The sequence below is a fragment of the Eucalyptus grandis genome, chromosome 8, assembly GCF_016545825.1.
Source record: "Eucalyptus grandis isolate ANBG69807.140 chromosome 8, ASM1654582v1, whole genome shotgun sequence".
In the NCBI taxonomy this organism is placed as follows: Eukaryota; Viridiplantae; Streptophyta; class Magnoliopsida; order Myrtales; family Myrtaceae; genus Eucalyptus; species Eucalyptus grandis.
In genome coordinates, this window is record NC_052619.1 from 68140265 (window position 1) to 68155599 (window position 15335).

A 15335-nucleotide genomic window follows, 5' to 3' on the forward strand; every position below is an offset into this window, starting at 1 on the left:
GTGGATTAAGTTGAACATGTATCAAAAGTTTATGGATTACATTAAACAAATTAAAGGTTCAAGCACCACATTATACATTGAGTCAAAATTTATGGACCATTTATGTCATATCCTTAAAAATATTATCCACATGCCACGTAGAATAACCAACTTCCGCACCCATGATTGTTGGCTAAAATTAGCTAAAATAATTACATTAGCAAATCATCAAAAAGTTCAGAACTAAATTGATTAAATTGAAAGGTTATTCGCACGATAAGTTTAAGACTTTTTTAGTAATTATTCGGAGATTTTGCGTAAATTATAGAACTAAATTGGCAAAATTAAAAAGTTCTTGAGTAAATGGATATATGTATAATAAATTTAAAACTTTTTTTTTATGGCGAATAGAGGTTTAGAACTTGATTGGATGAATTTCCCTTTTGGAATATGGTCTTGATAGGATGTCATGTCTAGTATACAAATTTGGAACCTCCATTTCCTTACAATAAGCTCAATAGCTTTGTTTTACGCCGCGACACATGTTAAGCTTTTATATGTCATGGTCTCAAGAATGTTCGGTAAACAAAATATTGCACTTGCAATAATTCTTATATAAATCCGACATATATTTGCCAAATCTGACTAAATATATGTAGTCACCTATACTCATCTCCAAAAGCTTTCGGGATTGGCTCATTCCCCACTTCCTCTGAAACATAACCTTTGTGGAACTGGAAAGCTTCACCCAATATTGTTTTTTGTTTACCCTTAAAAACAAGGCTCGTGGTGACTAGGCAAGGCTTAGAGAGGCTCGGGGGGCCCTCGCCAGAGGCCGGCGAGGCCCAGCGATGGCAACTAGCTAGGGGAAGAAGAGAGGAAGAGAGAGAGAGAGGAAAAAAAAAGAGAGCTTGATTTTTGCTTTTTTATTCTTGTTTTTGGAATTGTTTCCGAGAACAAGAAGTAACTTTTTTTTTGTTTATTGTTTATGTTTCAAATCTATTCTCGAGAACAAAAAACTTACTGAATGTGTTTCTGTTCTATTTCTACTCTAAAAAACGAAAGAACATAAATACATGTTTCTAGAAGCGTTACCAAACGCAGCCTAGCTTAGCAAAATATCTCATTCACTCGTGCAAAAGGTACTAACCACACGAATGAATTATATATTGCCGAGAGCTATACTAACCACCAGTTCGATCTGGTTCCCGGATGCATCCATAGAACCGGTCCAACCTCCACGCCTTCCCATTTTCACCCTCCCCGCATCTACTTATTCTAGCTCTCCTGACCATGGTAGCTTTATTCTCCTCAAGTACTGTGCCGCGGCAACGGCGGTTGCGACCCTTGCTCCGCTTCCATCCTGGCCACCACCACCATTTTCGCCATTGCCTCCGTCGTCTCCCACTCCTCCCTCAAGACCAACAATGAGGAGGACAACGGGGACGATGAGCTGTTCTTAGAATTGGAGTTTGCCCGTCCCCGAAGATGAGGATGATGAGGAGAAGCTTGAGGAGGGGGAGGAGGAAGAGGGGAGGTAGAAGCGGAATGAGCCCAACAACAAAGAGGATGATAGTGATAGTGAATTCGGAGGTGGCGACGACGTACAGAGAGAGTTCAAGTTCGAGGGAGGAAAAGAGAATCAATTCATTATTTTGCCGAGTTAAGACTAGGACTCGAAGGGAGATGAGTAGATCTAAAGGTGAATCGAAGAGGAAGAGAGAACTCAAGGAGATTTTGAACTGAGAGAGACGAGATGGAGTAGGAAAGTAGTGAATTGAGATAAGATGATGATTGGAGCCATAAATTTTAGATTTGCTAATTTTAAATTTTTTAAATATTAAAAATTAATGTATTGTTATAATATAACCAGTTCGGTCCGGGTGGGTGGGTGGATCGGTTTATGGAACCAGGAACCGGACCGGTTCCCTTAAGAACTACCGGTTCCAGACGATCTAGATAGGTCCCAGTTCTTTTGCACACTTCTAAGAGTAAGAAGTAAATTTTTTTTTTTTTTTTTCTTATTTTTGTTCCAAATCTATTTTCAAAAACAAAAATACTTACCTTAGGAAAATGTCTCATTCACTCGTACAAAAGGTACTAACCACACGAATAAATTATATATTGCCAAGAGCTATGTTGTCCATGATGCAAGAAGCCAAGATAGGACGGTACGAGATAGGGACGGATACATAATTTCGGTCGGACATTATTTGGTGGGGGCGATAATGCTAGGCCCCTTTTGAGTCTATGCCAAGCAAATACAGCCATACACCTAACGCGATTTTCCTCTCGATCGTGCAAGTAAAAACTTCATTTGATCTTTGGCCAGACCACCAAGTCATGAATTCACATTAAATAAAAGCGTCAGGATAATGGATCCAGTACATAGTCGCTGTCACTTGCGATGTCCACTTGGGCCAGCTTTCGCCAGCTCCATTGCCCGTTCCCAAGTAAATAATTAGTCAACTTTGGGCGAACAAAAGGCGCAAATAATTACTTAATAAAGTACACCTTTCCAGATCGTAAGAGAGACAAGAGCATCCCGGAATAATGCCCAATGACATTCCATACTCCTATGGAATGATAAGATTTTTTGGCCATGGAATTATTTGTTAGACTTATCACTCGACCATCATTATCTTTTAAAGAATAATACCTTAAAAATCTCAACTGATAGGTTTATGATAAGTTTATACCAAATTAATTTCTTAGTCATAAAAAATCCAAACTTATACACTTATCATAAATTTATCGAAAATTGATTTTTTTACCATCGAAAGCTCTAAATTAATACACTTTTGATAAATTTATCATTTACTATCTATTAACTTCTGTTAAATTTAACGTTAAAATTACTAACCCGGATGAGACATTGCGACAAAATATGTTGACGTAGCAAGTCCACGTGAAAATCCATAGAATAAATATCTAAAAAAATCTCAAATTAGTACATTTGTGATAAATTTAACAATATTCCTATAATGAATTTAACCGTACACTTGTGACAAATTTGGAATTTTTCGTGGCATTAACTTTATGAATTTTTATGTGAACTTCTCACGCCATAATATGTTATCGTGTATCAAATTTAAAGATAAAATTTGACGAAAATTAATAAAAGATAAATTTGTCATCGATGTATCAGTTTGATGTTTTTAAGAGTATTATTAACTCTATCTTTAATTTGAACGAAATCGGATCCATGCAACTGCACTGTGGCGATATGACCAATTCAAACCGATGAACCACTATATCATTATAGAAACTGGGTTAAAATCGAGACTCCTAAACGGATTCCTAAGCTCTCCCAATCATTAAGCACCAGAACACGCGATGAAGATCGATCTTAAGGATTGAAAATAATTTGGGAGGATGTCTTCTTAGGAAAGAAAGGGGAAGAAAAATAATTAAATAAATGAATTTTATAAATTGTTTGCTCGGACAAGGATGGAGTCGTGCCAACCGGATCGCACGCCGCGTCGGATCGCTTGCACGTTAGGCGCTTTCATTGAGGGGCGACGAGCGGGCATGCAATTAAGGGGACCGCATGTTGTCTGTATGTCTTAGGCCCTTAAATTGACCCCACTCCCGAAAAATTAAAATAAAGAAAGAAAGAAAGAAAGAAATTAATGAATTATTAAATGGTGTTAGTTGTACTCCAATTCCCCTTCTCCCTTTCCTTTAATTAATTAGTTTCTCTCTCCAATTATATGAGAAAATACCAAAAGGAAATTTTATAATAAAAAAAAAATGGGTGGGCTACAGTTGGTCCATCCCTGCCCGATCCTTTTGAATATTCACGAAAGAGTAAAAACCCAAAATAAAATAAATATCGTATAATAAAATGCAAGCGAAGGAGTCAAGGCGCACGTGAAATTACGGATCTAGGCCCCCCAGCTTCCGAACCGCCCAAAAATGTCACCATCGGAAGCGACACGTGTGACGTGAAAGCTTGACTTCGTCGCTTCACATGTGAAAGCACCTTTGCGGGGCTGGAAACCGCGAGATTTTTCATTTTTGAAAAAAAAATCACAAAAACGCCCATAAATTATGTCGATTGTGAGTGTGACACAAAAAAATCATAAACATCTACCTATATGACCTGTTACTACCCACCATCAAAATTCCGTCAATGGATACTGCTAAAAATTTACTTATATGAATGCTGAAAAGCAAATAATATTTAGAATAGCGTGTATATGAAACAACGTTATTTTGGCTGAAATAATTATCTAATAGCATGTTGAATGAAAGTAAATGTATTACATAAAAAAAAAGTTTGAACTTTTTCATGTCATCGGAAAAAACTTAGACATATTTTAATGTTTTTTATGTCATGTGTCATGATAAGCAAATGAAAGCCCATCACTCTAGCTTAACCGCGCATTTTAGCTTATCATGACCAATGCCCAAATTCACATTGCTCTATAGTCTCGATGGAGATGTCAATTCCACCGAAATCGGCGGAATGGATTCGGAACATTTATCTTTTTTGTCTTTTTTTCCTTATAATTTTTAAATTGCAGCTGTTTTTTGTACGTATGCCAGCTCAACATATGTGGGTGCCACAGAGCTGAAGAGACAGAGAAACCTCTCCGACCTCGAATGACGCTAGCTCTTTAGGACTTTTCCTTCGGCTGGGGGAGAACGCGTCCAGGCGAGAGGGGGGTAATTAGGTAATATCGTGTTGACCGCTCCCGAGGTGGTTGAACCGGTTGACCCGGAGGGATGGAAGGAAGGACAGGCCAGCGGCTCCCTAGTCGGGAAGCTCGCGTTCCGATGGTACGGGAACGTGCGATTCGGCCCCGTGGGGGGAATTCGATGGGGACACGCCGCCGACCGAGAGCCCACCGACCGACGCATGTGCAATCGCAATCGCAATCTCAATGTCAAGAACTCCGAAACTTCTCCGTCGGAAAACAGGAAAGGTGGCCAAGCTGGAATCCCTGACCGTCTCATGGCGGTCGGACGCCATACACGGTCGTGTGGAAACGTGGCGCGCGAGTGCGATATAATCTCACGCAATGGGGAAGATCCGGGAACGAGCCCAAAGTTCATTATTATAGAAAAACGGCATAAATAGTTCTTGAACATTCGATTAATGCATAATGTGATTAATGAACTTTTAATTTATTTGATATGATTCATAAACTAAAGATACGTGTTCAATTAAATTTTTTTTTTTTTTTTGTTGCTGGAGGAACCGCTTTGGCCGACAGCCGCCACGTAAATTCTCAGGTGTCGCTTAAGTCACCACACAGCGCTTCAGCCTTCCTGCTTCGCAGAGGCTTCGAACCTCGGCCTCCTCGGTGGAGGACAAATGATCTACCATCCACACTGCAACAGCCGGTAGTATTCAATTTAGACTTTGATATATATGCAAATATCAAATATTATCACTTTATTTATTGAATATGTATCAAAAGTATAAGAACGAATTGTGTTAAAATTCAAGAATTACGTTAAACAAATTAAAAGTTTAAGACAATATTGTACACGAAGTGAAAGTTCATAAATCATTTATTACCATTTGTTTGAAAGAAATGATTGATATCGTTTTAAGTCACAAAAAAAAAGTAAATAATAAATAATTAAAAATTATTATGAAGTTAACTCTTTTAAAAATTTATGACTCATGACATATATTTTTATTCTCACGGTAATCGAAGCATAATAAACATGCTAGTAAAGCGCTTTTATCGGGTTTCTAAACTGAAGTATGCCAAAGTATCCAGGCTTCATTAAAAATGGGATCTGCCAAAGACGCGTACGCCCCCCTCCACGCATCCGATGAACACAAAAAAAGGAGGGAGAAAAATTCAGAGAAAGCGACGGGACACCTGTAAGAACCGGCCCACGCCAACGTCCGTCGAAGAAACTTCAAAGAAGGCGAACCAGTCAGAACCAGCTCCCCGCTATAAGTAGCGGGGGGGACAAGACGATCATGTCAAGCCATAACCCTCGCATTTGTTTATTCAGCCAGGAATCTCACAGCGACTCCCCTTATTATTATTACAAATCGCTCGACTGCTACATTCGCTGTCGTCCAACTTCCGCCGATTCCCCCCGCCACCACCACCATCTCCGCCACCTCTCTCTTCTTATATAAACTCCATCGCCCCCTTTCTCCCTCCATCACTCGCTCTCTCTCTCTCTCTCTCTCTCTGAAAGTTCTCATCGACTCGAGCTTCTACACAAAGAAAAGAACTCGAAGACGAAGATGGGTTTGGCTGGTTTCAAGGTGGCGGTGCTCCTCGCCCTCCTCGCGACCGCGTGCATGGCGCAGTCGCCGGCCCCCTCGCCGACCGCAGCCGCGCCGACTCCGGTCTCGACCCCGCCGGCTCCGACCCCGGCGACGACGGCCGCCCCGTGCCTTCCCCTGCCACCCCGTCCCCGGCCCCGTCGCCCGTCAAGACCCCGACCCCGTCTCCCTCTCCTTCGCTCTCTCCCAAGAAGTCTCCCGCCCCGTCCCCATCTGCGCTGGCCCCGTCCCCGTCCCCGCCCGCCCCGCCCACGTCGGCCGACGCGCCCGCGACTCCCCGCCGCCGGAGGCAACAGCGCCGGAGCCTCCACCGTCGCTAGCGCCGCCACCGTCCTCACCGGCATTCTCTTCGCCTACGTGTTGGCGTAGAGAAAGAACTGCTTAACGATCTTGTCTGAACTGGGCTCATCATAGGGTGGACTGAACTTGGGCAAGAATCTGGCGTCGTTATAATTTGTCTGCGGACTAGTTCATCATTTTTCCAATTCTTTTTCGTGTCGTACGTCTTCTTTTGGTCAGCGTCTCTTTGTATTTTGGGTTGGGGGGTTTGACTCTAGGGTTTGGAGCTTCATGGAGCGATTCCATTCGATTCTTGATTTGACGGTTGTCATTCGTTTTGGCATTGGTGTTTGGCTCGTGTAATCTCGTCCCACTTGTAGATTTGAGTCCCATTTTATGTACATCGTATATTTATTGATGAAATAAAAAAGGTTCGTGATCATATTCTTTTACATCATGTGCTTTCGTTTTGTAATTTATCTTTGTCCTTCATAGGAGATTGGCCATGTGAAGATGATCTGTATTCATGTGGAGGTGGCTTGAACCTTGCCAGTTCTCGTAAGTGCAAATGTCAGAAATAGTTGCTTTGTATAAAGAATCGATCGCAGCGTTTGATCTGATATGATTTGTTCGACTTTGTTTTGTGTATAATTGATTTGTTGTAATGCAGCAAGTGGTGGCAGTACATGCTCCCCAGAATGTAAATAAAATGATTATGAAATGACAAATTCCGGTTAGGTACGCTCAGATTTGGACATTTCCATTAAATAATTGGAGAATTACAATACAAGGAAAAGAAGGGGAAAAAACAACAAATTTCATCACCGACACTTCATATGAAATGGAATATAGAATTTTAACAACAACCAAGGTTTGTATCATGCAAAACATCGACCAATTTACCTTTTCCTTTCAAAAAAAGAAAAAAAACTTCTTTGTTTTTCAACGTGGATAGATTTAAAAATGAGTTGATACACATAAAAAATAGAAATATTACCAAAAAGTCTTAAATCTATTGAACTTGTACCAATTCAATGTTAAATATTTCAATTTGATCAATTTAGTTGCAAACTTTTTGATAATTTGTCAATTTAATGATTTCGGATAATTTTGATTGAAAATCGCCGATGTAAACGTTGGTCATCCTACTTGTTATGGCTAGAGCTGACTTGGAAATTTATTTTCATTTTTTGGACTTTGTCTATTCCAACTAATGCATCTTTTCATTGGAGGAAAATCTTGAAGCTTAGACGTGTTGTTAGCCCATATATCGAGCATATTATTGGTGATGGGAAGTCTACTTCTATCTGGCACGATGACTAGCATCCATTGGTTCTACTTCTCATAGCAGGGTTGAGTATGACCCTTCTCTGCATCCCGATACCAAGGTTTCTGATGTTATTGAGGGTTTGGACTGGTTTTGACCTCCTGCTTGATCAGAGGATCTTGTGCAGACTCAAACTGGTCTTTGTGCATCTATGCAGCCCAATATCTCTGTCCCTGACAGTGTCATCTGGAAGTTGACTATATTTAGAGAGTAAGGCTGTGTTTGGCAACTTGCCAAATAATAAACAATTTTTGTTCTTTTGTTTTCAAGAATAGATTTGAAACAAAAATTCGTTCGGTAAAAATTTTATTCCGGGAACAAATTCTATTTTTTTTATTCCCGGAAGTAAATTTGGAATAGAATCGAGAAGTAAAAAAAAAGTTGATTTTTTGTTCCTAGGAACAATTTCAAAATTAAGCCAACCATTTTTTTTCTCTTTTCTCTTCTTTCTTCTTGTTCTTCTTCCCTCTCTTCTCTTCTTTAACCACTGCCGCCACCGCCCGCCTCCGCCCACGATTCCGGCGACTAGTCTCGGCGAGGTTTGGCAAGCTCGTCGAAGGCTCACCCAGCCACCGGCGAGCTTAGCCTCGCCAAATCTAGTGCGGTCGAGCCTTGCTAGTGGCCAAGCAAGCCTCGCCCAGGCCTCCCCCGACCACCGACGAGGCTTGGCCTCGATGAGGGCTAGTGATGCTCAGGCTAGGTCGCTGGCCCTTGTTTGGCCAGTCATAGGTCATCCCAAGGCCGGCGACCACAACCTTGAAGAAGGAGAGATGAAAGGAAAGAAAAAAAAAAAGTAATAAATTTTTTAAAAATTAAAATAAAATGATTTAAAGTAGAAATTTTGAGGACAGTGCCAAACACAATTCTATTCTTGAAATTGAAATTTTAAATAGTTATCAAAAGGCTTAAAATGCTTAGAAATTTTTCCCGGAAACAGAATAAAAAAGAATTATTTCTAATTAAAAATTATTCCCAGAAACAGAAGCATTACCAAACGCGCCCTTAGATGCTAGAAATGTTTGGAATGCTTTGAGAATAAAGGGCTTAAAGTGCCGTGGTGTATGTTGATATGGTTCATTCCATGCCTTCCTCCACACAGTCTCGTTGCTTGGTTGGCTATAAATAACGGATTTTCCACGATGGATAGGTTTTTTTTTTTTTTTGACAAGGCACGATGGATAGGTTGCCCGAGTGGAATATGCAGACCTAACCTGCTTCTTGTTTCTGTAACTCGGCTAATGAAGATAAGAAACATATTCTTTTTGGGTTGTCATGTGTACTCTTAGGTCTGTTCTGCTGCGTTACATCTTCATCAGATTTTGAGAGTTCCTAGGGACTAAGATAGCGAAGTTGCCCAGGCCATCCCTTCTTCTAAATAAAAATCTCTTCCCCAGCTTTTGTCCAAACCTTCCTGGGCTGCTTTCCTTCAGTTTATCTGGAATACTTGGGTTCTGCCGTTCACATGACTCATCGTACGTTTTAGTGCTTATGTCGTGATTTTTTCGAGAATCAAAAAGGCTGTGCATGGGTCAATTAAATGCTCTGCTTTTGAAAGTAAACTTTCCCTTGATATGTACAAGTCTCCGTGTAGTAACTGGGGTCTTCGTGTTGTGTAGCTCGTGACCATGCATGGTTATTTATTTTCTCAAGTAAGCTTGCTTAAAATGCATCAGATCGATCATTATTTAGTAGAAACCTCTCAGTACATATTCAAGAAATAAAATCTGCTAAATTTCCACAGAGACAAGGCCATATAAAAACCGCTTAATAAGTTTTATTACATCCCATCAAACATATTCCTACATAGTATGCTTTATTATCACTCGGTACATATCACATATTGGCTCGATTGAGCATCACACGGGTACGGGGAAAACGTAATACGAGAAAACATCAGTAGATTCCTTCTTCACCTTATTTCCAACTCATAGACTAACAACTGTCGCTAATCAAAATAGCTTGAACCGTCACCATGCAAACTCACTATTGTTTCAGCCGATCCTGCAATATGAGCATAACACAGATATTATCAAGAAAATGTCCAAAAAAAGCGAATCGCCTCTTCTATTTACTGAGACTCGTTAAAAGTACTTTAGAAAATAAGAAATTTTCAACTTGATGTAAATAAATTTTCACTTCAAATGGTTATCTTTCTAGGAATTTCTATTAGAAAGCCAAACCAAACAATTCCGATGCATATGATAAAGTTAGAGGGAGTGTTCTTAGGCCCTTCTCTATGTGGGTGATGAGATAAGGCAGCATGTACATTTTTCATTTTTTTTTTAACTGTGGCAGTGCAATATTCTATAATCTCTCAAATAGTTTTAAGGGCTAGCTTAAGTACGTACTTGGAACAATCAACGTTGGGTGAAACAGCAACAGGCAAGGTGACTCCACATTTCGAAGGAAGAGCCTGGGCCAACTGCGCGTTAGGGTTCATCTTCTGGGCTGCGTTCTTGAGGCACGCGCACGCCGCCTTTTTATCTGCCGAGCTTGTTGCCGCGTTCGCGAGCGACGTCACCCCTGCGCAACATGCCGCCGGCGGATTCCCCGAGCCGCTCTTCAGGTAGCTCACGCACGGCCTCAGGTCCTTCAACACGTCGCTGCACGAGATCGCAGATTCCGACACCGGGACTCGGGTGGAGAGGAGGAAGAGAGCGATAAAAAACGCAACCACCGCAAAACTTGAAGACCTCATGGTGAGAGGGAGAGAGGTAGAGAGAAAGAGTGCGCGGGTGTGAGTAAGCTGTTTGTGTGAGGCGGGTTTAGTGATGTTTGGCTATCTATATACATGGTTTACAGGGAAGCTAAAAAAAGCAAGAAAACTTAAACAAATGTATGTTTAGGGCAAAAGTTGATTGAGCATGTTGAGTGCAAGAAAGCGCGAAAGTTGCGAGATATGGTTTCTTGCACTTCTACTTGGTTCTTGCCCAAATGAAACGTGTGCGTCGATGTCTGTCTCATGTGTTGTTGACTTGCTGATAAACATTGAGATGCGTCGGTGATTTAAGTCGAGAAGGGCGAGAAAAGAGAGTCATCCAACCACTATGTCATCTCCTAATAGCCCAAAGAACATGACAAACGAGTGGAGAAGACCTGTCTCATAAGCTGGTTAAGCCTAAGGTTGCTTGAATCGGTGATACGACGGTGGCTAGTACAACGTCATTGTCTAGCCACAATTGTGAATCACACACTTCAATCTAGTCAAGGAAAAGGAACTTGCATGTACGGTCCGTGTATTTCATAGAATATAAATTATTTAAAAAAATTTTCTTAAAAATGATAACTTATATCACTTGAAATAATTAATCAATAAAAACCGATCATGTTTAGAAAAACATATTCCAAAATATTTGTTTTCCGTAAAACAAATAGAGATATAGGAGCATATATTTTTCACTGATTAAAGAAAACTATCTTAACTAGTTTTTTATTATTAGATTAATGACATATTTGTTTATGCTTCTGCGAAGCAAACGTTTGGTTTACGGGCCAAAATATAAAATAACATCTGAAATTTAAAAAATAACTAGAAAATAGTTTATGCGATATGTTAAGGAAAATCTCATTTGATTTTTGCATCGACACTAGTGATTTTCGCATGGACAGTTGGTGAATCAAACAAAGGCATCGAGGTCCCCAACTCAAATCTCTAACCCCAACCATGAGCATGGACACTGGTCTAGGTCCATTGAAGTTAGGCTTGAGAATCGATGCTTGTGTCGGGCTCTCGGTGCCCCTACCCGAGTCCATAAAGGCCGAGCTCAAGACCTTGGGCTTGTACCCAAGTCCATCAAGACCATGCCTTAAACCTCAATGCTCACCCCTAGGACCTAGTCCCCAATGCTTTGGCCAACGTCCATTGAGGCCGAGTCGAGCTCGATACACCCACACTCATGCCCAAGACCCCAATGACCAAGCTCAAGTCCATTAAGGCTAGACCCCAACTCTCAAGCCCAAGTCCATCTGGGGCCATTGATGCTGAGCCATAGATTCTAGCACCCACACTCAGGTCCTTTGAGGTAGAGCCATGCATGGGTCCTCGATGCCTATGCCTTGGTTCATCAAGGCCACTCCTAGAACCTCAATGCCATGCTTAAATCAATCAAGGCTAGGCCCAAGACTTTGATACTTGTGCATGGGTCCCTAGCACCCACGCCCGAGTCCATCAAGGTTGCTTGTTGGCACTGGCATCGGGGTTTAGGACCCAAGAGTAGGAGCCTAAGGACTTGGGACAGTCCTTGATGGACCCGGTGAGTTTTAGGACTCGTGCAAGGGCACCGAGGACCCAAGCACAGGTGCCGAGGTCCCGAGCTTGGCTTAATGGACCTAGGCTCAAGTGTCGGGGTAGAGGTTCTGGCCTCAATTAACCCAAGCTCGAGATCCTGACATCAATGGACCTAAGCATGGGCACCAGGGACTCAAGCACAAGCAATAGGGCCCCGAGCCCAACCTCGATTGACTCAAGCTTAGCCACGATGGACTCGGTCTCGGGTGAGGGGTCTCAGGGCTGGCCTCGATGGACCTAAATCTAACTACTAATGTGCAAGGCTTGGCATTGATGGTCATTGTCATGAGTATGGGGATCCAAGCGCTGGCACTTGTGACTTGAGCATGGATGCTAGGGCCCCAAGCCTAGCCTTGGTGGACCCGAGCACGGGTGCTAGGGTCCAAGGCCCAACCTCCATGGACCCAATTTTGGGTGTCCAGGACCCAGTCTTGCGCACTAAGCTCGAGGCCTCGGACTCGATAAACTCAGACCCTAAGGCACTAAGGACCTAATCCCATGTGCGAGGATCCCAAGCCTAGCCTCAATGGGGCAAGGGCATTAAGGACCCCATCCCGAGCATTGAGATCTCGATTTCAGCCTTGATGGACCCTGGCCCGAGTACGTAGGCATTGGCGTTGCCTCATAGACCAAGCTTACCTTCGAAGGACCTCGATAGACATAGCCCCAACCTTTATACCTAGGCCCATTGCTAGGGACTTGAGAATAAGCATTAGGGTTCCTCTTCCCCAACGTAGAGTTTCATCATGGTTAGTTACATCGTAGCCCTAACAAAAGAAAATTAGAACATAGTAGAAGAAAAAAATATAAATATAAATCAAACCCAAGCATCTTGCTCTAAGCACTAATGTCTAGTCATATTTTAAAAAATTATTTCTGATTTTTTTAAAAAGAAAATCATTTATTTGAACTTAAACATAGATTAAGAAAACCTTTTTTGTTGACTCATTTTCCCAAGTGATTCAAAATGTTGGAAAATAAGAAAAATATTTTTTAGAAAATATTTTCAGTGAAATAAATGAAACCTAAATGTTTACATGGTGATGTCCACAACTTGTACTTCCTCAGTCAAAGGTTTGGAAGAATTTCCCTCCTATCGTACATGCAGAACATATAACCATTATATAGACAAGTGACAGCATGGTCAATAAATCATGTAAACCAATAACATCTCAGCCATTGACCATATGGATATAGAAGTTATTGCACTATCTTTAGATCATGTAAATCAATAACATCTCAACCATTGAGCGGTCAACGTTGGAGATGGGCTTGATTTACATGGCCTCCAGGCCCTACAGTATTTTTCTTCATGGATTCATTGTTACCAGAAGTTATTCTGTGCACACAATAGTGGGATACTTGTGTGTCGGCTGGTGGTGCGGTTTCAATCCCATACTCTAGTGCGAAGCCGAGTTGGAATCACCCACGACCATTTGCTGACACTCATATAAGCTAGATTAGAGAACCCAGTCTCTTGTTCCCCGTGAAATTGGATGATACTTCATCCATCAAGATTAGCATAGAAAAATACAAGCCTTACTTATGATTTCTTGGCAAAACGAGTTTGATCATTTAATACCCAAGACTCAATGTCATATTTTCCTCATACCAGTATTATTGATCTTGGTTGGAGCAGAGAGAGAGTCGAACTTTTAAGTATTTTACTACAGTTTCATTTAACAATTAAACTTTTTAATCAGTTGATAATAACCTCACGATATGTTCGAATCTCTTCAGACCGATTATTTACTTAATGATCAGCACATTAATATAAGCTAAATCTTGGTATCTAATTATATGGCTTTATGTAATGCAAACTTATGATGGACAGGGGACAAGTTATTAGGAGTAGTGAAGGGGTGCCTATCAAGGAGCTCAATGTAATGCACCTTCTAAGCATCGATTCATTTATTTTTTGGGTGTGTCCACGCGTTAAAGCCGAATCTAAATTTTTGCTCAAGCCCCGCCCTCATTAAAACTTTTATGCACAAATTTTGGGATCGGACATTCTGAATAAATGCCCTTACTGAAGCCTGTCTAAAATTCTCTTTGGGCCATTTTGGCTCCAATTGAGCTTGGGTGAGCCCGCACCCCACCACCCCAAAAAAAAAAAAAAACCATGATCGAGTCTGCTTCCAGCATATAAAATGTCTCGTTTATCCTTTCCTAAAGAGTCCGCCAAAGTTAATTAGTTACGTTTTGTCACGAGGATTACTCAACCGAATAAGATAGGATGGGATAAGTAATCCTATACCAAATACTTTGTCCATGAAACAACAAATGTTAAGCTTGATATAGAAATATGTCCCATCCCAATTAGTCTCTGGCATATTGGATAGCATTAGATTCGAGTTTTTCTTAACAAAAAAATGAACTAAGACGAAAAACCTAGCTAATTGGGGAGAGAAGGCAGAGATATGGGCTCCGTAGGCACGGTTACCGCCGACGATCTCGACGGTGGTCACCGCCCTCAAGAGGGACGGGAAGTGAACGCTTGAAAATGGGGAGAGAGATCAGAGAGAAATTATTAGGTCAATTGAAATTAAACATAAATTTAATAATCTTTACCAAAAAAAACATAAAACATAAAACATAAAGTTAATAATTGTTCTAAAAGTCTTACCTGCCCTGCCCCCTACTTAACAAAGAAGAATCTGCATGCTTTTCATACAAGAAAAAACCGACACAAGTTTAGAAAGGTGTAATAATCCTAACTCTTCGGTTAAGGCTACTGGGGGATGGCTCCCCCAATCGTAATCCCATAGATGTGATCGCAAATTTCATACAAAGTATCATAACACAAAAGGAAAAAAAAATGTGAAATTTGGAGATATATAGAGAACAATTTATTAATTAACTAGAAACTCATTCCTCAAGTTATGTAGGGAAAATAATATAGAGAATGAATCTCGAATAGATGGTCAAGTGCGGTGACAGATTTTGCTGAGTATTTTTTGCGTCTTTTTTAATTTAAATATATCACTTAAAGTTCATCGAATCACTTTCAAGAATCAATTTTTAAACAAATCGATTATTTTTCTTGTCGTCACTTCTTACTTTCATTGTAAAGTCGCTGATCAAACGCGAATGCCAATATAAAATATCATCGCATAAACTCGTTTACGGATCGCGAAATCAATCAATCATATAAGTGACGTACTTTAAATTTTACGTCTTTGTTGCATTGCACTTGT

General features: G+C 40.8%; 1 protein-coding gene across 1 annotated transcript; it reads right to left on the reverse strand.

Moving 5' to 3' along the window:
- Positions 1-9592: 9592 nt before the first annotated feature.
- LOC104415749 (non-specific lipid-transfer protein 8) lies at positions 9593-10621 on the reverse strand. Its single transcript, XM_010027104.3, has 2 exons — positions 10199-10621; positions 9593-9851 (listed from the first exon to the last, which is right to left on the reverse strand). The coding sequence occupies exons 1-2, from the start codon at positions 10546-10548 to the stop codon at positions 9842-9844; spliced, it is 360 nt and encodes a 119-aa protein (XP_010025406.2). The 5' UTR covers positions 10549-10621; the 3' UTR covers positions 9593-9841.
- Between the last annotated feature and the right edge of the window lie 4714 nt (positions 10622-15335).

What these genes read in the sequence shown, in the direction of transcription:
- LOC104415749 (XM_010027104.3), bottom strand. Translation starts at nt 10,548, where the DNA reads ATGAGGTCTTCAAGTTTTGCGGTGGTTGCGTTTTTTATCGCTCTCTTC.